Source organism: Drosophila pseudoobscura, chromosome 4, assembly GCF_009870125.1.
Source record: "Drosophila pseudoobscura strain MV-25-SWS-2005 chromosome 4, UCI_Dpse_MV25, whole genome shotgun sequence".
Classification (NCBI taxonomy): Eukaryota; Metazoa; Arthropoda; class Insecta; order Diptera; family Drosophilidae; genus Drosophila; species Drosophila pseudoobscura.
This window is the reverse complement of record NC_046681.1, coordinates 23,865,504-23,886,429: the sequence shown is the minus strand read 5'-3', so window position 1 is coordinate 23,886,429 and position 20,926 is coordinate 23,865,504. Positions and strand designations below refer to the sequence as shown.

The following is a 20,926-nucleotide window of genomic DNA, read 5'->3' as shown; positions in this document are numbered from 1 at the left end:
TGCATAAGTTTTTATATATTTTTATATCACTTCATATACATTTTTATAATATTTTATATATTTTTATATATTTTTATATATTTTTATAAATTTTTATAATTTTTTATATATTTTTATAATTTTTTATATATTTTTAAAAATTTGTATAATTTTTTATATATTTTTATCATTTTTTATATATTTTTATAATTTTTTATATATTTTTATAATATTTTATATATTTTTAAATATTTTTTTTTTTAATTTTGTATAAGTTTGTATCAGTTTTTTGTAAATTTGTATCAATTTAAACAAGTATTCATTCCAATCTTGTGTTCATATTTGTTCAATCTGAAGCTGCATTCAAGAAGATCCTCTCAGGCGCTTAGCTGCAAAAAGATGCAGAAGCAACAGTCTTGAAAAATGGCCCTACAAAAACGGAGAATATAGATATTTTAACAATAACTTTACATGACTTTTCTATAGCCTTTCGTCACTATTTTACACTAAATATTCTTTAAATTATCTCCCCTTTCCCTTCATTCCCCTACATTTTCTGCAGAACTTGCCACATATTTCACGCATTCTTGCAGCCGCCATAAAGCATTTTGGGTAAAGTGCAGAAAAATAGAGTGGAGTGGCTTCCAATCGATATCGACTTTATGGCCATACATTTATATTTTTTTTAGCCCTGCCATTATTATACTTTCTTACAAATGGCAGACATTTTTCTGTGAAGCATTGAAAGCACTGCAAATAAAATCGGTCACGGAGCGGCAGACGCAGAATCCCAAGGAGTTACCTCTTTCTGGCAAAAGCAAACACAGGACCCTCGACTGAAACTTAAATCCTGAATCCCCCCCCCCCCCCTTCTAGGGCCAAATATGTGTCGCATATTTCCCACTTTTCCCCTTTTTTTCTACGCTTTTTATTTGATATTTACATTTCGTTTGCTTTCATTTCAGGGAAAAGTGGAGGTGGAAGTGGAAGTGGGAGGGGGGGGTTGGGGCATGGAAACACTTTCTTGGGCTCTTCGGCTCTTTATCTTTCTTTTTTTTGCTTTATTTTTATGCTTTTATGTCTTTTGTATTTATTTACGAGTTGCCTGTTGGTTTTATGTTGAACCAGTTGTGGGCGTCTCCAGGTGTAAGCACAGATACAGATCTGTCGCTGCTTTCACTTTCCTGCCATTGCTTTCTCTCTCTCGCCCTCGCCCCCTCCCTCTCTCTCTATCTCTGTCTGCCGTCTCGGGCAACGCCTCTCCACGAGAGTCCTTTACCTTTTAGTTTTCTGTTTTTGCATTTGTCTTGAGCACACATAAATATTTCAACAACTTATTTATGTGTTGGCTTAATAATTTTCCTGTGCAAGCGCTGAAAGCCAAAGTGGACTTCGTGATGAAGGTTAATTGAGCATTCTGTCAATGGCATAGATCCCCATGTACAGCTGCGCCGAAAAAAATAGCACCAGTGGACTAATGTGTCTATATTGACGGATTTTGCTTAAGCAATGGTTCTAATGAACGTTGTTAAGACTAATATATAAACTTTAAGGTATAATTTATCGTATCCCAGAGCACTGGCATAATTCGCAAACTCCAAATGAAAATATTTGAAAAGAAAAGGATTTTATCAGAAATTTGGGCACCAACAAAAATAGCACCAATTTACAAGGAAATCGAAAAACTATAAAATACAAGGAAACTTTCCAAATTTTTTTGTAAAATATGTTACTTTAGATGTATTTAAAGGTTGGCGTTTTGTTGTAAAACCTTTGACAGCAACAACAGCAGCTCAGCATATTGGCATTAAAGCTCACCTCATTTTCGCATCTTTTCCTTGGGATATTGCTCCACGAACCATGCAGGATACCCAAAACATATTTATTGTTCTTTGATTCCGCATTAGAAACATATTTTTTAACTTGACCCAAAATATTAGCAATGGGGTTCAAGTCTGGAGACTGAACAGGCCAATCTATTGCACTAAGTGAATTGTGCTCGAACCACTTTCGAGCTCTCTTTCTAGATCGTTTTGGGTCATTTTCCTGCTGGAAGACACAAAACAAGTCTATTTCGTATTCTGCATAAAGCAGAATCACTGTTTCTTTGGTATTGACATAGACATGTTGATCCATAATGGGGTTGTGCCATGTATTGGTTCACCTGCCTAGTACGAAAATCATGCCCATACGATTTTTCTTGCTTTTCTATGTCTAATGAATTTACATGTGAGTCAGGGGGTTGTATTCTGCATTCGGTAGTCGTTTCACACAAGAACAAGACCTTTTTACACCAAAAAATAAATTTTGGCTTTAGTCGGACCACAGGATGTTTCTCCATTTTCGTTGGCCCAACCTCAGTGCTATTTTGCATACCAAACTTTTTTTGCCCTATGCCTTTCCGTGAAAAGTTAAATTTTCCTCGTACTACGAGTACCCATTTTACGTTCTTGTAAACAAGATCTAACTTTCCTGGTACTTGACGATTTTTTAAGATCCTTGCTTTAGCTCTGTGGCCGACTTAAATGGGTCCTCCTTGCTCTCACGAACCAGTAGTTTTACCAGAAATGGGAATATCGCGGCCTTTCTTCCACGTGTTTCTTGTTGGAAATATATTTAAAAGCATTGCTAATCATTTCTTTTGAACAATCGACCATTTGCCCCACCTTAGCATAGGTCCTGCCTTCTGAAGTGAAAGTTTTGATCCTTTGGCTTTTTTCTTCACTTTAGTGCTTTCCAAGACCCATAACTACTTAAATTTTGTAACTTTCTTGTCACAATCACCTAAAGCCACCGATTTTTAATTCAATCAAGAACTTAAAATATTAAGAAGCTCCGAAAAGTAGAAGCTTTTACTTAAAACAGTTACTGGTGCTATTTTTGTTGGTGCTCTATTTCGCTCTCCTTTCGCAAAATTGCCTAATGTTATAAGAACCGTTAGAATTGAGAGAGTAAGAACAATCCTCTCAGAGAGGAGACATATAAAGCTACATTATATTGCAGTAAAGTCCAGAAAATGTTGGACAGTGGTCTTGTTTTGAAGGAATAAAGACGGTCGTCCCTACTGGTGCTATTTTTTTCGGCGCCACTGTATGTATCTTAGCGGCTTTTGGGGTTATGCATATTTCATAAAACTTTCGACGCATTTCAGGAATTAGTTATGGGGATTGGGGTTTTCGAAGTTCCGAATCTTTGCGGGGGTCAGATCTTTTGTGGAATGATTTTAACGGTCTGAAACGGGGATGGGAACGTAACTCCTGGTGTTCTGTGAGCTCCCGCTTACAAGGTAAGGCCGGCCGACAGCCGAGTGGATCGTGTGGATCGTGATAACATTGCGAGCCCGCTCTCAGAGCGCTGTCAGAGAGCGCAGTAACAGGCTGTTAACAGAAAGCGGTAGCCGCTAGCATAACGGCTGTTAACCTGGGCTGCTAACAGCGCGGATTAACAGGCTGTTAAGCTGGGCTGCTAACAGCGCTGTTGCCCGGTTACAGCTGCACATACCCAAAATATCATTAAAATAGCCAAAAAGTAAGGATATCATTTTTAATATGAAAAAAAATTTAAAAAAAAATATTAAATATTATATTGTATAAAAAAAATATTCAAATAATTTTTTTTAAAACAAAAATGACATGATTCATGAGTAGACCTCGGATTTTGCATATTTGATTCATCAGCATAGTCGTGGGCTCATTATTAATTTTTGTTCAACTGATTTCCTTTGACTATATTTGAAAAGCACTTGGCTGGGGGATCGGAGGATCGGAGGAGCTGCGATTACGAGTCATCAGAATTTTTCTATCTTAATCCTTTAAAAATATGCAAATATGCAAAATCCGAGGTCTATTCATGAGTGATAAATACCGCAAATTATAGATATAAATTTATTGATAAGTATCATTTGAATCTAGTCTTTTAATCCTTAATTTCCCCTCCTTAAACAGTTGCTTATTCGTTCCTTATTTAATCTTTCATCTCCCATTCATCGTTAATCCTTCATCCGTATAGTTTCCAGAGCGAAAAACAGAAAAACAATTAGTCTCCGCCGCGTAAACATCTTGTAAAGCAAAAGCAAAAGCAAGATGATTAAAATTACACTTTAAAAGTCGTCAAAGTCGTCTGCAACTACTAATCCCACTCTCTGGCTGTGGCCCCGTTTATCTCTCTCTCTCTCTCTCTTTCTGTTGCAGTTGCAAATGCAAAAACAACAATGAAATGCTGGCTCAATGCAGGGAGGCGCAAGAAGAGGCAGCAGCAGCAAGAGGGGGCACTGGATGGTGCCGACAGTCGATGGCGAAGAGGAGGAGCACGACGAGGACGACGAGGACGACGAGGAGTGGCACAGGAGCTAGATGGAATCTGTCAGAGACAGCAACAAGTGGCCAGCGACACTTTGGTGGCAACAACAAGAGCCGGTCCGGCTCTGGTGATGCTGTGGCTTTTGCTTGCGGCCTCTGCACAACACGGAGAGGCAGCGGCAGCGGCAGCGGCAGCGGCAGCCACACCAACAACAGCCAACGGGCCCGAGGCCACGGCAACAACACTAAACAGCAACACGACGACGACGACGACAGCCACAGCAACAGCCACAGCCACAGCATCATCATCATCGTCAGCAGCATCCTTCGGCACAGGAGGAGCAGGAGGAACAGCAGCCTCTGCCTCTGCCTCGGCATCATCCGCAGTTGGCAAATCGACAACCAGCTGGGGAATAGCCGGCATCCATGAGGATCCATTCAAAGACATTGTCAGGATTGGCGATGGCAACACAGTCACTCGGGTAGGTCCTTCAAGGTTTAGGGTTTGAGATTAACAGAAACTAGAGCTGGGCATAGTACAAAAAATATAATTAAAAATATTTGGAAAAGTGCAGAAAACCCAGATTTATTTTGCAAAAATTTAAATTGAATACAAGTTTTTATTAGATTTTAATTCAATGAATTTCAATCAAATCTGAGATTAAAAAGGCAATTTATTTAGCTCCCAAAAAAGCCCCGACTGGATTTATGTGCTTGATTTGGGTAGGGAATAAATACGGATATTCCAAGCATAAATTAGTAATTTATTAAGGCTTAAATATTCGCAGCCAACTAGGCATAAACGGCCCTTAGATCCCCACTTAATTTATTGAAAAATCGAAACACTAGGTGGCCACTTTTTTGGCTAAAAACTTTGTATTCTTCATTAAGTTTGGCTTAGGTTCAAAGGAACTTCCCACACACTTTAGATCTTAGTTTTAAACTCCATTTGAGTGGGGATATACACGGGTTTTACCACAACAAAGGCACAAAAAGCGACTGCCAAAAATGCTGAGAGCCTTAAACACCCATTAAACTGTGGCACTATTTATGAATGCAGCATTTACGATGCACAGTGTAAGCCTTATTTAAGCCGTCATTACGTTGAAGTGCCATTGAAATAATGGGCACAAGTGCGGCACAAGTGGGGCAGGGGGCACAAGCGGCAGAGGGGGCACGCACGTTTGAGGTGTGGGCGGGTGGCACCCTCCACGAACGAGTGAGTGAGTGAGTGAGTGAGTGTTCCGGTTCTCAGTCGAATTTAATTGAATTGCAATTCGCAGACGCGACTGCACTTCAGAATGCAGACATTCTCCATTCCACACCGAAATGTCCTGAGTGGCTATTTAGTTTGCACTTAATGAATGCTCAATGGGCGGCGGAGCAGTAAGTGCTGTCAAATACAGTACGTTTCGGGCATATAAAGCAAGTTTGAGTGGTAGAAAAGCCCACCCAAAAATCCCCCCCAAACCCTCCACAGACCATCAGCTTTTTCCGTTTTCCCACCTTCGAAGTGCCTCTTACACACTCTTCTATATAGTTTCATGCCGCACTGTACTCTAATTGGAAGTTCGCAAGCATTTTAGTGAATTTTCGCTGCGGTTTGTGTGCCTCATTATGGGGCAAGCTAATTAGGCTAAATGGTTATGGCAGAGTCAAGATATTTATGCTCTCTAAACACAAGAAAGTTCGCCAAGGAAACCGATGGCCACAGCAGGAATATCCCTCTTCATTTTCCATATCTTTAGTGGATTCTAAGCCACAATTCTAGTCGGAAATTCCCCCCCTTTGTCTTCAACAATTTAAAGTCAAAACAATGAAAACTTTTCCTTCAACAAATTTTTGGGGGGTGGAAAAAAAGAAGCCAATAACGTAATTTTCCACTCAAACGATAAAAGGGTCTAAAAACCAAAATGGTCTCGGGCTCCATGAATTTTTGTTTTAGCCTAAAATGTATTTTTAATGCGTTTGTCAGCGGCAGACCACAAAAAAAAAACCAAAAAAAAAAAAAAATGATTTGGGTTGCCCGCTAAATACACAGAGAGCCCCCCACACCCCCCACTCTCTGCCTCCACTGCTAGATAATATTAATAATAATGAGGCGATTCCTATACCATTTAACAGGAGGCCATCGAACAATCGCTGGTGACGATACACGACATTGCCACCGAAAATCTGGGCACGTTATGCATCTCGACGCTCTACCGACCCCTACAAGTGCCCATCAATTCGGAGCGATACGAGAGCTCCAGACAAAAGGCCGATTTGGCCGCCTCGATACTCCAGGAAGTTGGCATCATTCGACACGGCGGTGAGTGTTCCCCAAGGATGTTTTTTATATACATATATATATATTTTATCCCCCTATCGATTATTGATTTTGAAGCTTGTTTTTTGTGTGTGTGTGCGGGGGGGGGGGGGGGGGAGTGTCATTTCCTGCTCGGCCAAAGTCAATATGCGTGTCTCACATGGCGGGGCCAAAGTTATTGAATATCAGGCAGAGGGAACCCCATTCCATCCCATTTTTATAGCCCACATTTTTCTGGCTGGTCAGAAATTAAAGTGAATTCTTGGGCGTTTTTTGTGCTGAAATTTCCCAATAAAAATTGGAAGTGCTTCTGTTTTTTAAAGGGGGATGGACTTGTTTTCTCTTTCTGAAATTTCCATAATTTTTGAAATTTATGTAAATGGCAAATAAAGCAGGTTTTCGGTGACTGGAAAGCATTTCTCTCTCATTTTTAGCAACGAATTTTGGTAAATTCAATCAAAAAATCAAATCTGAGATATGCAATGGTTTTTAACTTTGGAAAACTTGGGATTTGTTCACCCAAATGCTATTAATTAATACAACATTAATAGTAGTTATTTTCAACTATTTAAATCGATATAAAAATATTGTATTTAATATTCCTCTGTTACGAATTTTCCATACAACGAAGTTTTTTAGACAACGAATTTATTTCCAGCAAAAATTAATTCTATATTACGAATTTCTCCTTGAGATTCGCTTTATGGAAGCTCGAGTGTATTTTCTAAATATTTTCTTTATCTCCTAAAATATTCTAAAGCTCAGAATACACCTTAAAAATCCAGTTAAATATTTGATGCTCATAGAAAAAGTACATAAATATTTCCTACAGCACCATCGATCTGCTACACCAATTATCCACCCACAAATAAATAAAAAAACCAATTAATATACTCTATGGACAATGCATATAAAGGCTCGGCGGGTGTGTAAGATGATATCTTTTCTTTTACTGTCTTTTATTCGATACAATTACAACGTTTCAGACACGCAATCGGTGGCCCCCGGCCAAAGGATGATTCTGCTTATCCCTTAAGTGGAAATCTGATAGCCACATTTCAGAATTTCTCTTTCAATTGAACCTTGTAAATTTGTTGTGTATATTTGTGCTTACTGTCATGCATGTCCTTGCCAAGGATCTGCTCCCTTCGGTGTCCCCTGAGCTGCGTTGTGGGTAAATCACAGTGAAGGAGAACACAGAACACAGACCAGACCCAATGTGGCACAATGCGAACTTTAAATTAAATCTCCAGCAACGGCAACAGCATTAACATGGGGCTAACAACGACAAAAGGACGAAAGGGACATTCCCCATACACACGTATATACATATAATAAATAAATATATGTACGTACGTATACATTTGGTAGGAAGTGTGGGTCTGATGCGCCACAAGTGCGTCGTTGGCTGTCAACCCCAATGGTGTCGCGCGGCTGCTGCTGTCAGGACAAGACTTTCATTCCATTCCCATGCCCAACAGCCTTGACAATGCTCATCAAAGGGATACACTGGCAAAAAAACAAAACACAAATATATAAACAAATATCTAACAATTTTTGTAGATTTAATGCAAATTAAATGAGGATTTGGTTACGATGAAAATGAAGGAGAATCCTGGGAAAGTTATGAGCTCTCAACTATTGTGGGGTTTTTTTGGTAGTGTAGAATACCATCTGATGGCGTTGCATAGTCAAGGACAAAACGCACAATGAACCCATCGCTGGTTTCACTCTTGAGCTTCTGGGATAATCAGGGGAGCATCTGACTGGGAGTGCTGGAGCGCACAAGTTGCCATTATGGCCATGATTTCATGGCCTCATCCCACCAAAAAATCCTCCTCTGTCTTTGCCCCACGAGGCACAACACTCTCTCTCCATCTCTGTGTGTTCCAGTGCCCAGAAAGGTGGGACGTGTCAGCGGGAAAATCGCATAAAGTGAAAGCAAATTTGCTGCCTTTTGTTGGCTGTTTTCTCATTGTTCCATCATCCTGTTGAGCTCGGCAGCAACAGGAGGCAGCCGTTGGTATACAATTTTCGGGCACTTGTCGCTCTCTCGCTCGCTCGCTCGCTCTCTGCCTAGCTTTTGGTCTCTCCCTTTTAGGTGGAAATTCTGATGCCACGCATAAATTATTCCCATAAAGTGCCTCACAAATCGAATAAATTTAAGCCAATTTTAAAAGTGGCAGCAAACTAAAGCAAACGGAAGCAGCAGCAGTCACTCTCAAAGGGGTCTGGGTTGCCCCTTGGCTTGACAAATGCAGAGAGTGGCTTAAAGGCCCAAAGATTTTCTTTTAGGCTTAAATGAAGCCTGAAAGGGGTTGGGAATTTTAAGACTTTAATGGAACTACATCATAGTTTTTAAAGGGTTTTTCGGTGTTAATCAAATGGTGTTCCGTACTTTTTGAAGGAAAATTTCCAATAAACGCTAAGTTAAACTATGCAACAATAATACACTTCCGAAGCGACTTTTTTATAGATTTAACAACTTTAAAAATTATTAAAGATTTTTTTTTTAATTTCAAGATTTTGTTTATTCCTAAAAACTGGTATTTTTCATGGTTTTTTCCAGAGGTTATGCTTCTTTTTTTCACATAATTTAAGCATCTCAAATCTGATTGTATTGAACTTTATAGTTCTGAAAAGCTAAGAAATGCAGCTATAAATCGGATCTAAACACTTTGCAGCTTAAGCTGACTGCCTTGAAAATATTAAGCTTTTAAATAACAAATTTATTATTTTTTTGCGATAATTTGTCCAAAATGTTGACTTTGAAAACTCTGGCAAAGTCGAAAACAATTTAATTCTTCTGCTTTCAACGTTTTCTTGTTTAAGTTCATTAATTAGGCATCGTTTAAAGTATCGTTTGTAGAAATCTATGAATAAAAAGTTTGCTTAAACCTCCAAATGCCAAATTTTTCCATAAAATTCCCTAAAATCAATTTTGTTGTCTAGTGTTAAATCTAAAACCAAATTGGAAACACACTCCAAACTTTGTATAATCTTTCTTTGAAAATTCCTTTCAAAAAAAGGAAGAAAAACCATTAAAAAAAACTGAAAAATTTAATTTGAAACTGTCACAGGACTTGCTCTGATTTTCCATCTCCATTTCCTTGAGCACCCCGCCCCCTCCCCAGAATTATTTTCAATTTCAATGCCACAACATCCAGCACTTAATTGAAAGAGATTCCCAGATTCCCCGATTCCCAGCTCAGTCCTAATTCGCCCCCAAAAGTGATGACCCCCCGTGTGGCTCCCAGGCTCCCAACCGAATCTGAGGGAAATTTAATTATTCCTGCAGGGGAAAAACCAAAAGAAAAAGCCCACACCTGACACAGGAACAAAACACAGAGACGGGCAAAAACATGTCTGCTCCGACTGTAGTTTGAATAATTGCCAATTTTTTGGCCCCAGCCATGGCCATGGAGGAACTTTTGGCAGAAAAGTGGCAACAATTGTTGCGAAAGTTGAAAATGTGTATTCTTGTACACAAAAACATTCCACCTAGCGGCAATAAATTCTAGAACTAGCCAACAACAAAAAAAGAGTAAAGAATAAGATTGATGATGGACTACAAGTGAGTACGAATCCGAATGGCGGGGCAGATGATGAATGATGAGTCCTGGGAGTGACACAAACATAAGCACATCGTTCCATGAGTTCTATCAGGATATTGTGTGTGTTACCTTCTCGAATGTTGACAGCCAGGGCGGAATGTTGTTTGCCAAAAGCGATTTGTTGCTGCAACAGCTGCGTGGCCATCGACCAAATCCCCATGAATAACACCCGAGGTTTTGTTTGGTATTTAAGAACTGTAATTTGTAGGCGAATAAACTGAAGAATTGCTTCTCACATCAAGTCGGCGGCACCCTGCTTGTCCAAGGCATCGGCAATGTGTTCGCTGACAAATGTAATTGTCTCCATGAAGCGATCCATGCAGTCGCTGAGGCACTTCTCTGTGGCGGTCCCCTGCTCGTCGCACTTCTTCCAGCAAATCTCTCGGAATTCGTGTATAGAGGCACACACTTGGACGTTCCGTTTGGTCTCCATGGCCTCTATTTCGTGGTCGTAGTCGGACATCTTTTGGGGCTTGTTTGAAAATGGCAAACAAATTTTCTACAAATTCTATGATAGTAGAAAGCCGACTGGTTAGTCAATGAGACTGTGATTTGAATGCCTTAAAAATCAAAGTACAAAACTCCTAAGAAAGCACCTCCAAAAAAGTCTCTAAATAACTCTCTAGATGGGTATATTTTGATTTAGTTTAAAACGAAAATTGCAGTACTGCTCTTCCTTCCTTCTTTTTGCGTGGTCCTAGGAACATCTTTGCTGCCGATAGACTCTCCTCTCCACAGACCAGTCTGGCGTCTGGAACGCCTCTTACTGTCGCCCGTTGATGACCTCGACGAAGCGCTTGGCGATCAGCACCGATGTGTCGATGAAGCGGTCCACGCAGTTGCTCAGGCACACCTGTGTGGCCTGGTCCAGCTTGCTGCTGGGCTTCCCGATGCACTTCTCCCAGCAGATCTCGTTGAACTCGTGCAGAAGGGCAGTCACCTCGGCCTTTTGCCTCTCCAGCTGCATGAACTCCTCCATTTCCTTATCCTTGCCGGACACGTTCTCGTGGTCGTCCATCTTTCGGTCGAGTTTTGAGTTTCGTCAAAAGAACTTTAATTTTTGTTGAAGTTTTGTTCCGTCAAGCCGTAAGACGTATGAATTAGGTTGTGAGACGATAAAGTCAGGGTTGGAAAACACTCCAGGGTTCCAAAAATGTCAAAAATGTTGATACCATGCGACGACACACAGTGACTGCCACCTGAAGGGCTCTGGCCATGTGGCAGGGGACCGGGGGTGGCCCGAGGCTTGAGGCAGCATCGAGCGGCTGGGCAGCGGCTACTGGATAAAGGGAGGAAGGAGCAGATGGAGTGCTTTTCCCCTTTCCATTAACCACATTTCTGTTTCCGTTTTTGCTATTAGTTTCTAGGTATTCTATAGGGTCTGGCAGAAGCTAATCTCCTGCTAATCAACTGCACTGCAGATAGCTGGGTGACTGGAAATTTCATGTGAATTATATTGCAGATGAGGCAAGGACTCTTGGGCTTATATCCCTCTTAAAACACAGAAAAGGGTCAGCTTTGTGGTGCCTGCAGTATACACTGGGATTTTCTGCTATTTTAAAATGAATTACCATTAAATTATGATATCCCACTTCTATGCTTAAATTAAATCCCATAAAATATCCGACCTTTACATTTTTTGCACCAAACTAAAAACAATTCTGTTGGAGTTTTGCCAGAGAACAAAGATAGAGTTTTGTTAGAGGCAAAGCTAGATCTCATCTCCTTTCACTCTACCACTCAAAGGGAAAAACTCTGTGCAAAAGTTTAAGAACTAAAAGAAAAAAGTGCACATGCACGATTTATATGGCCCTTTCTCGCTGAAGGAATAGAACTTTCCCCAGATGTAACGGTACTCGGACCAAAGAGGCAGCAACTTCTGTACACACTAAAACATAAAAATAAGGAAAGTGCCACGGAAGTTGCGGTAATCGAATTTAAATAAGTTTACTTTGTAAACAATTCTCGTTTCGTTCTGCCTCTCCCTCGCACGTTCACGTGCCTCATCTCATGCTTTCTGTCTCCCTTTTTCTGGCTGAAAAGTCAAACAGAAAGCAAAAGAAAGGCAGCAGGACTGCGCAAGACACATGAAAAGGAAGGTAAGGCCTCACCAAACGTGAACTCTCTGTGTTTGTATTTGCCTTACCCACTGTGTAACATACCCTGCACAGTACCAGGGAAAAATATTAGCTTTTGACAACCACCGCCCACACACGACACACACACACAAACACACACAGAGAGAGGGAGAGGGAGAGCGAGAGAGAGTGGAAGCTGCAGAGGGAAAAGGGCATATGCTGGCCTGCCGCGCATATTAATCATTGTTCTACGGTTGACACTTTTGCCAAGGCTGAAAGCAGCATCAGAGGCAGCTTTTAATGACTGTTCCAAGGCTGCAATAACAGTAACAGATGTTCACAGTTAAACGCCTAAAGTTGCATTCGCACCACAAAGCAATCAGATTACAGCAACCCAATGCAAAAGTCTGCCATAGCTCATGGCCAAATTCCCATTGGTATGGTATTCCTCAAATTGTTTCAGATTTCGTTGACAAAATATGTGATTTCGGGGATTAGTTGTTCACAATTTAGAGGAATATATCCTTAAAAATGTATTCTATGGTGAAAAAACAGAATAGATCCGAATAGATTTGCCATCTCTTTCGCACATACGAGCTCGCCACATGTAAACAATTCTTGTCGTCTCCTTTTACCCATCGCCAATGATTTCTTGCTATCTCGTTCCGTCTAGAACACCCACACACACCCGATCACTGTTCTTTCCTCCCACACAGGCATACATTTCGCGCCTGTTTTTGCATAGGCAAACACACTAACACATGATCAAATATCAGCACAGCGACTCTGCCGGCCGATGCAGGAAAAATCTAGAAATCGTACATATGTATATGCGTACACACATAGTATGTACATACGAATTAATGGTCAGTGCCAATTGTCAATTGGTTTTAAATAAAATTCAAGAAGAAAAAACACGCAGCTGTTTGGGAGCATTTTTACCTTAGATTTTGAAGCTGCAGGGTCTGGAGTTTTTGTACCAAGAAGCCACGTAGGCCACAAAATGATCTTCACACACTTTATATTCCATATCTATCTCCATATTCGTTAGTTTTGGTTAGTCGCAAAAAAGAAAAAGGAAAAAAAAACTTCACTCACGACGAAACAAAAGAAAATTGCACACAAAAAAAAAACAAAATGGCGGCAAAGCTGGACTTGCTTTGGATAAAAACACTGATTATGCTGCTAAAAACACTGACACAAACGATTCTCAATAAACAAATATAACACTGCACACTTATGAACATTTTGCAAACACTTGACACTTTTATTTTCACTTTTACAACGCAAAAAAACATTTTTAAAGATTTGGGCGGGAGAAACGCTATTCTATATGATCTTCTATTCGGAATGTTGAGAGACAATGCTGCTCGATTTCTCGGGACATGAGTCTGGCCCATATTCGATATTCAGAATAGAAAAATACTGCCATTTAGTATCAGAAATACCAAAAACTCGTGATCATACGAATATTTGAGTTTGAATGAATGCTTATTTCACCTATTGGAAAGAAAATATACGGTGCTCAAGGTTTAAATAAGAGAGTATCCGGTACCATTTTAATTACCTCGTTGAAATTGAGCTGAGGATTGGGGTAACACTTGAAGTTTGAACATATTTAACAAAAATATACTTACTATTATGGGAATACGCAAAAATATTGTGAAAAAAGCGACAACAGTAAGTCCGAAAGGATTTGCCCTCTCTATCCCACACGCGCATAACGCGGAAACGATGATGCAATAAAATGTAAAATGATAATCTTAATTTCAAGTGGATAACGGTATATGAAAATTGCAATAAAGGCACAATGCCGCGCGGCAATTGATTGTGCAATCACCAATTGAGATGCATTTCCCATTAAATGGCCCTCTTGATCGATTCCATGCCTACTCGATGCCTGGTATCGCGTGGCATCGGAACTTTAGCGCCCATAAATAATAAACGTAGAGTAATTTGTGAGCGGGCGTAATCAGCAATTAAGTGCAGTGACATGGCCAATTCATTTTGGGGAAATGTAAGTGAAAATTGTAATCACTTTGCTTCCGCCCCCCGCCCCCGCGTGCTGTTGGTCTCCGAGTTTCGTTTCCCATTTAATTTCCGCCGGGGTTTTTCTGTTTCTGTTTCTTGTGCGGCTGCTGCTGCTGCACAGCAATTATTGAAATAAGTTTTCACTTGCAACAACCATGGGACTGACCCAGATTTTAATTTCCTTTTCTATAGGACTCTCGGATGCCTTAGCCAAGGGCCTGCTCACTGATGACTTTATAACCGGAGCACGCATCTTGGCTTTGAACCTGACAAACGGCGCCGTGCAGTCGTATGTGTGGTGGGTGAAGAGCAACCAGGACAAAGTCCTGGGCGAGACACAGCGCTACGACGAGGAGGGACTGCAAATTGGCAAAAAGCCGGCCAACAATTATCCCTGGTACGTATGCAGAGCCACATGCCCACAGCATTTATTTATTTATATGCTTCTTGGTTAGGTTCGACGATGAGACCAGCACGCCCACTCTCCGCTCACCGAAATTCGCACCTAGCCCACCGAGCAACTACTACAAAGGCTGGTGGACATACCCGTACTTCTCGTGCGCCCCCAGCAAGTGGCTGGTGTCGTATAGCATTGCGATTCCGCCCAGCGGCCGGCATGGACTGCGCGGCTTCATCAGCATCGACATCGATGTAACGTCGCTGCGCGTCAATCAGTGCGAGGCGGAGCCCTATCACTTTGGCAGCCGCAAACAGCAGCAGCTGCAGCAGTACCAGACCATGCGACGTTACCCACGGCTGGCCAGCAAGGCGGCCGCGGCGGCATCGTCATCGGCATCGGCACTGAACGATGTGGGGAGGATCAACGATTTGCAAGCCTTTCACAGCTCACACAAGTGTCATCGCACCTCCATGGTGGTAAGTGTGGGGCACTTCATTCGGTTTAATTAATTGTGTTCCATCCAATGCTCATCTGCAGTGCGACTATCGGCAGCCGAGCGCTGAGGCATCGACAATAAGCAGCGGCAAGATATTGAGCGCTCTCACCAGCAGCAGCTGGTCCCGGGGCTCGTACCAGTGCCTGTGCAAGCGCGGCTATTATTCATTGCGCCATCCGGATGGCTTCAATGGCACCATCATGGAGATTGCCTGGCAGGAGCATCAGGACAATATAAGCAATTACTATACGGATGTCTTCAAGTGTTTGCCTTGCGCCCCCGGCTGTGACATGTGCACCGGTCCGGAGCCGTGTCTGGCCAACTATCATTGGCCTTTCAGGTGTGTGTGCTTGTCTGTCTGTCTGTGTGTTTGTTTGCGCACCGAACATGCTTCATGTTCAAGTGTTCCTCATGTCAATATGCCTCACCATGACACTGCCCCTCTCGGTGTCTCTGCCTCTCTTGATTTCTGTTCTTTAGAATATCATTGTTGACCATATCCATTGGCTGTGCTTGCGGCACCTTCGTCCTGGCCGGCTACCTCTTCCGGCATCGTCGCGTCAAAGTCTTTAAGGTGGCCAGTCCCATCTTCCTGATGATCACACTCATTGGCTGCGCCATCATGTATCTGGAGGTGAGTTTTTCGAGCACATTTAGGCCAACACTCTTGGCCCATTAAGGCGGGCCGGCACACACGCCAGCACAAAAAACACACAAAGACCATTTGGAAACAATGTCTCTAATGTGACAAAAGGTCTGACTGGCTTCGTTTCGGGCTCATTCATAATTAACCCCTGCTGGCAGGTAGGGAATCTGGGAACCAACCGCAACATAAAACGTGTTCTTATGTGTTTTTAAATGCGGCTTTTAGGCACTGGCTGCCCAAAAGGGTATATGCGGTTTCTAAAGGCAGTTTGTCGCCAGGAAAATAAGTTTTAAGTTTGTTATAAGAAAGAAATATGTTAGAATTTTTATGCATAAGCAGATCCATCCATTGTTAAGACTTAAAACTTAAGACTAGGTCTAAGAAATAGGAACCTTCCAGTTGGTTATTCCATTTCCTTCTTTGGGAAGTGTTTCCCTGGAAAGAGCAAACCCCCTTCGACCTGTGCTCGCTTACCCCTGGATGGCATTAGCAAACCCACAACGGCAGACCACTCCACCCAGTGGACCCATAAAAGCCCTCACACAATGGCGACATTAACAACAAAAGGACAAGCCAACAAACCGAAAGCCAAATGGGTTAAGAGGCTGCAAGTGAAGAGCCAGGAGCCGATTTTAAGAACAAACTAAATCGCAGACGATTTTCCAATCAAAGTATTTGGCAACTGAGTGTCAAAATACCAGAAATTGTTGAAAGAACTTAAACTATGAGAAGGAACCGGACACCAGGGAATAAACGTGAAGAAGAATTGCCGCCAGCCAGCTCGGACTCCGAGGAGGAGGATGAGGAAGCCCTGCAGGCGGCCCTGAGGGATATAGTCAGTATCCCCGACGTCGATGCGGGGGATTTCACAAATGAAAGGCGTGTAGAAACGGAAAGAACTTGGTCGGAGGAGCTCAAGCAGGGTCGCAAGAGAGAGCGCCAGAAGCCAGCACAAAGGCAAGAAAAGAAGGAAAAGAAGCCGCAACATGGCCCGGATATGGGAGAAACCTCCGACAAAACGATGGAGGGTCGAGATCTGCCAAAGACCTGGTCGGCGGAGTTTAAAGAATCGATGAAATCCTGGTATGCGGACCTCAGGGAGTCCCAGAAACCAAAAAGGTCCCATTCGCAAACCAGGAAAAGATCCCGCCACAGCTCGGAGGTGGAGATGGAGGAAACAGCAGTCGCAAGAGGGAAGAGTCCAGAACGAGAGTCCAAAAAGAAAGAGAGTACTAAAAAGCCCCCGACGAAGGAGCTGGAAGCGGAGAGAACTTCAGCGAAGAAAGTAAAACCAAAGATGGTGTCCTTTGTGGAACCGGACTCCTTGATAAAGCTCGAAACGGAAAGCGATGGCTTAGACGAACCCTTAGACGAAGAACCAGAGCCATCAACTAGCATGGGGCCAAGCCCTTATGCCAGAGCTCAAAGCCACGACTCTGTGGAGGCCAATCCCCTGGCTGTGCCCTCGATAGAGTCGGGCATGGGCTTGATCAACCTCCTGGCGGTGCCTTTCCAGAGGCCCCTAGGCTACGGCTCACCCATTTCTGCATCTAAAGTTGTGGATAAAGCCGGAGCGGGGGAAGAGAAGGCCCCAGCGAGTCCAGAGATCCCTTCAGTGGGTCCACGCAGTGTTACGCCCAAGGCCAAACCCGCCAGCGATGCAGAGGAGGAGCGGGACGGCAAAGAGTCCCAGGTGGAGAGCAAGACTTCGCTGGCGCATGCAGAGTCCATGAAGACAGTGACCATCACCGGCCACAGGCACATCACGACACAGTGGAGGGATCATTGCCACCTGGAGGTGCAGCCCGAGGGCATCGATAAGCCTGCCCGAAGGAAACTGATCGTTGCCTGTGTGCTCTGCCTGTCCTTCATGATCCTTGAGGTGATCGGCGGCGTGCTGTCCAACAGCCTGGCCATAGCCACGGACGCCGCCCACCTGCTGACGGATCTGGCCGGCTTCCTGATCTCCTTGTTTGCCCTGTACATCAGTGCCAGGCCGAACACGCAGCGCATGAACTTTGGCTGGTATCGGGCCGAGGTAATCGGGGCCATGATCTCCGTCTACTTCATTTGGGTGATAACAGGTGATATCGTAGATCCTTCCACAGCGAAAAAACCATCGTTAAACCCCGTTTACTCGCAGGCATTCTGGTCTGGCTGGCCATACAACGCCTGTGGGTGGGTGAGCATAATGTGGATCCCAAAATAATGCTGATCACCTCCGCTGTGGCCATTCTGTTCAACGTCATAATGGCATTTCAGCTCCATCACGGACACGGACACTTTGAGCCCAGCGAGGTTGTGCGCCAGACCCGCATCCTGCACGAGGAGCTCCCCACGAAGGAGCTGCAGCTGGTGGAGAGCTCGGTGTCGGTGGTGCACGTCCAACCGCCAAAGGAGAACATCAATGTGCGGGCGGCCATGATCCATGTCATCGGCGACATGATCCAGAGTGTGGGCGTCTTTGTGGCAGCCCTGATCATCTTCTTTCGCCCCGAATGGTCGTTTGTGGACGCCATCTGCACGTTCCTGTTCTCCATCATTGTTGTCCTGGTGACGATCCGCATTCTGAGGGACGTCCTGATGGTCCTCATGGAGGCCACACCCGACTACATGGACTACGACGAGGTGCAGCGCGCCTTTCTCTCCATCGAAGGGGTCGAGCATGTGCACAATCTGCGTATCTGGGCCCTGAGCATCAACAAGGTGGCCCTGTCCGCCCATCTGGCCATCAAGAAGGACGCCGATCCACAGAGCATCCTCGAAGAGGCCACTAAGATGATCCACAAGCGGTACCGGTTCTTTGAGACCACCATCCAGATCGAGGAGTACACGCCCGGCATGGAGAACTGCGAGCAGTGCATAAAGCCTGGCATGCGGCTGTCCCGAGGGGATAGCCGTACAATCCAGGCCATGGAGGAGGGGGCCCACGAGGAGGCTGTGCAGAAGGCCGTTGCGGAACCCTAAGCATCACTTTTGTACTATAGAACAGAATAAAACCATAGAAATAAGGCCTATTTTATACAGTCTCTTGGCCTCTTTACAGATGGTGGCCATATTCCCCTATCTGGACACCAGCTGGTGCATTGTGACCAAATGGTCGCGCCACATGGGCTTTTGCATCACCTACACTTCGCTGTTGATGAAAACCTGGCGGCAAGTACACTCTAAACCCCTGCCTGCCCCCCACAATAACCTATGCCCCGCCTTCACAGAGTCTCTTTGACGTATCGCGTGAAGTCGGCGCACAAAATCAAATTGAACGATCAGCAACTGTTGCAGTGGATGGTGCCCATTCTGTTGGTAATGCTGATCTATTTGGGTACCTGGACCATCTCGGCCACGCCCTATGCGGAGGTGGTAAGTGAGAGACAGGAAAAATGATAGATTTCTCGATTTAAAAGGCTTTCCATCGTCCCCATTTAGATCTACGACAAGCATCACCTGAAATTCAAACAGTGCTCGTACAACTGGTGGGATCACAGCCTGGCCATTGGCGAGGTCTTCTTCCTCGCCTGGGGCATACGCGTCTGCTACAATGTGCGGAATGCGGAGAGTCTGTACAACGAGGCGCGGCTCATCTCGTATGCCATCTACAACATAGCCCTTGTCAACATAGCCATGGTGGTCTTCCAGTAAGTTGGGAATGAGAGCAGCACCTGATGCTCCTGTCCTGTTCTGTCCTGTCCTGTTTGTGCAACACAATTGACACATGCTGGGTAATCCAACATGCTGCGGCACGCGTCATACCCATTAGGGCACCCGCACACGCCTGCTCCCCGCTCACTCCAGCCATCATTGGTTGTCCTTTTAATTAAATTCCTTTGCTTTGTGCGCGCTCGTGTTCGCGTTGTAATCCTTTTTTGTTGGCCTGCCTCTCCGACTGTTTGTCCGTCTGTCTGTCTGTCTGCATCGCCCTTCCCACGCTTTGTTTGCCTAGACATTCCCGGCCATCTTTCGGTTTCAAGTTGTCTGCGGGTTTACCCGGTTTCTGGGTTCGTGTGTTTCCCCAAATTGAAATCCTTTTTGAAGAGCTCTTTTTTTATAATTAATGCAATTTGTTGGCAAACTTTTACAGCCACGTAGGTGAACTTCCAAGGGTTTTGGGGTTTGCTTAGATTGTTGATTGGGAGAGCCAGAAATCGTAGGAAAAGGTGTGAAGTTTGCGAAGGTTTAGGTGTGGAAAATGGAGCTCTTACTGTTGCTAGGTTTCTGCCAGATAATTGAGGATTCAACCACTTTATGGGGCAGAGTTCAGGTGAATATTTGCTTGATTCTACATTACGCCTAGCCACCATCTTTTAAGACAAGTTTAGGCCTAATTCTTTGTCTCAAATGGACTTAAAAAAAGGGAAATAAAATCTTGAACATGAACCATATAACACCTTGAATAAAAGATCGACTGTAACGTCGAATACCCTTGCTTCCTTCGGCCTCAATCACTACTCCCAAACTGAACCATCAATGTCCCTCTTCCTTTATCAAAAACTAACATAAATGTGCCCTATTTTCCTGCCCCCAAACAGTGTAATGCTGTTCCCCCAAGCTGGACCGGACTACAAGTACATGCTGGGCTTTGTGCGCACCCAACTATCGACCACCACCACCATTGCTTTGGTCTTTGGGCCGAAGATCTTGCGGGTGTTCAAGGGCCAGGGCGACAAGTGGGATCAGAAGGCCAAGGTGAGGAGCATAACAGCTTCGTTCTCGCTGAATGGAGTGGGCCTAGTGGCCGAAGAGTCGCCGGATTTGTACCAGGAGAATGAAGAGCTAAAGGTAAGGGTTTGAAGGCTTTAGAGAGGGATTCGTACTGAAGAATTTTGCTATGTTTCTGCTAGGAACAAATCCAAAAGTTGGCCCATCAAATCGAGTTCATGAAGACTGTGCACATGCAGATGAACAACAGGCATCTGAAGCCGAAACCGGGCGGATACTTCACCATCACATCGACCTCGTTCCAGGCTCCCTACAGCAAGAACACGGTTTCCACAGCACAGACCCAAACGGGCAAAGAGGAAGCCAGCGGGTAAGTCACTGAAGAAGAAGCCTCTAGTGTATATGGATTCAAAATTGTTT

The 20,926-nt window shown here is 43.7% G+C and overlaps 3 protein-coding genes across 3 annotated transcripts in view; 2 read left to right on the top strand and 1 right to left on the bottom strand.

Moving 5' to 3' along the window:
- The window catches only part of LOC4817323 (probable G-protein coupled receptor CG31760), a 38,925-nt gene that overhangs the window by 17,853 nt on the left and 146 nt on the right, over window positions 1-20,926 (top strand). The window contains exons 3-13 of the mRNA XM_033379587.1: window positions 4,170-4,759; window positions 6,402-6,588; window positions 14,501-14,705; window positions 14,764-15,184; window positions 15,246-15,544; window positions 15,685-15,838; window positions 18,897-19,006; window positions 19,066-19,210; window positions 19,277-19,485; window positions 20,377-20,626; window positions 20,689-20,876. Of these exons, the coding sequence (XP_033235478.1) occupies window positions 4,190-4,759; window positions 6,402-6,588; window positions 14,501-14,705; window positions 14,764-15,184; window positions 15,246-15,544; window positions 15,685-15,838; window positions 18,897-19,006; window positions 19,066-19,210; window positions 19,277-19,485; window positions 20,377-20,626; window positions 20,689-20,876 (2,738 nt within the window). The 5' untranslated portion in view covers window positions 4,170-4,189. The remainder of the gene's footprint in view (window positions 1-4,169; window positions 4,760-6,401; window positions 6,589-14,500; window positions 14,706-14,763; window positions 15,185-15,245; window positions 15,545-15,684; window positions 15,839-18,896; window positions 19,007-19,065; window positions 19,211-19,276; window positions 19,486-20,376; window positions 20,627-20,688; window positions 20,877-20,926) is intronic.
- Window positions 10,815-11,315, bottom strand: LOC6903006 (mitochondrial import inner membrane translocase subunit Tim8-like). Its single transcript, XM_002132692.3, has one exon. The coding sequence runs from the start codon at window positions 11,215-11,217 to the stop codon at window positions 10,963-10,965; it is 255 nt and encodes an 84-aa protein (XP_002132728.1). The 5' UTR covers window positions 11,218-11,315; the 3' UTR covers window positions 10,815-10,962.
- ZnT33D (Zinc transporter 33D) lies at window positions 16,200-18,832 on the top strand. Its single transcript, XM_003736100.3, has 2 exons — window positions 16,200-17,934; window positions 17,994-18,832. Exons 1-2 carry the CDS (start codon window positions 16,575-16,577, stop codon window positions 18,815-18,817), a joined length of 2,184 nt encoding a protein of 727 aa, XP_003736148.2. The 5' UTR covers window positions 16,200-16,574; the 3' UTR covers window positions 18,818-18,832.

Bases quoted from the DNA above. Each gene is read 5' to 3' on its own strand.
- ZnT33D (XM_003736100.3), top strand. From the start codon at position 16,575: ATGAGAAGGAACCGGACACCAGGGAATAAACGTGAAGAAGAATTGCCG. The intron at 17,935-17,993 runs GTGATATCGTAG...GTTTACTCGCAG, and splicing joins CTTCATTTGGGTGATAACAG to GCATTCTGGTCTGGCTGGCC.
- LOC6903006 (XM_002132692.3), bottom strand. From the start codon at position 11,217: ATGGACGACCACGAGAACGTGTCCGGCAAGGATAAGGAAATGGAGGAG.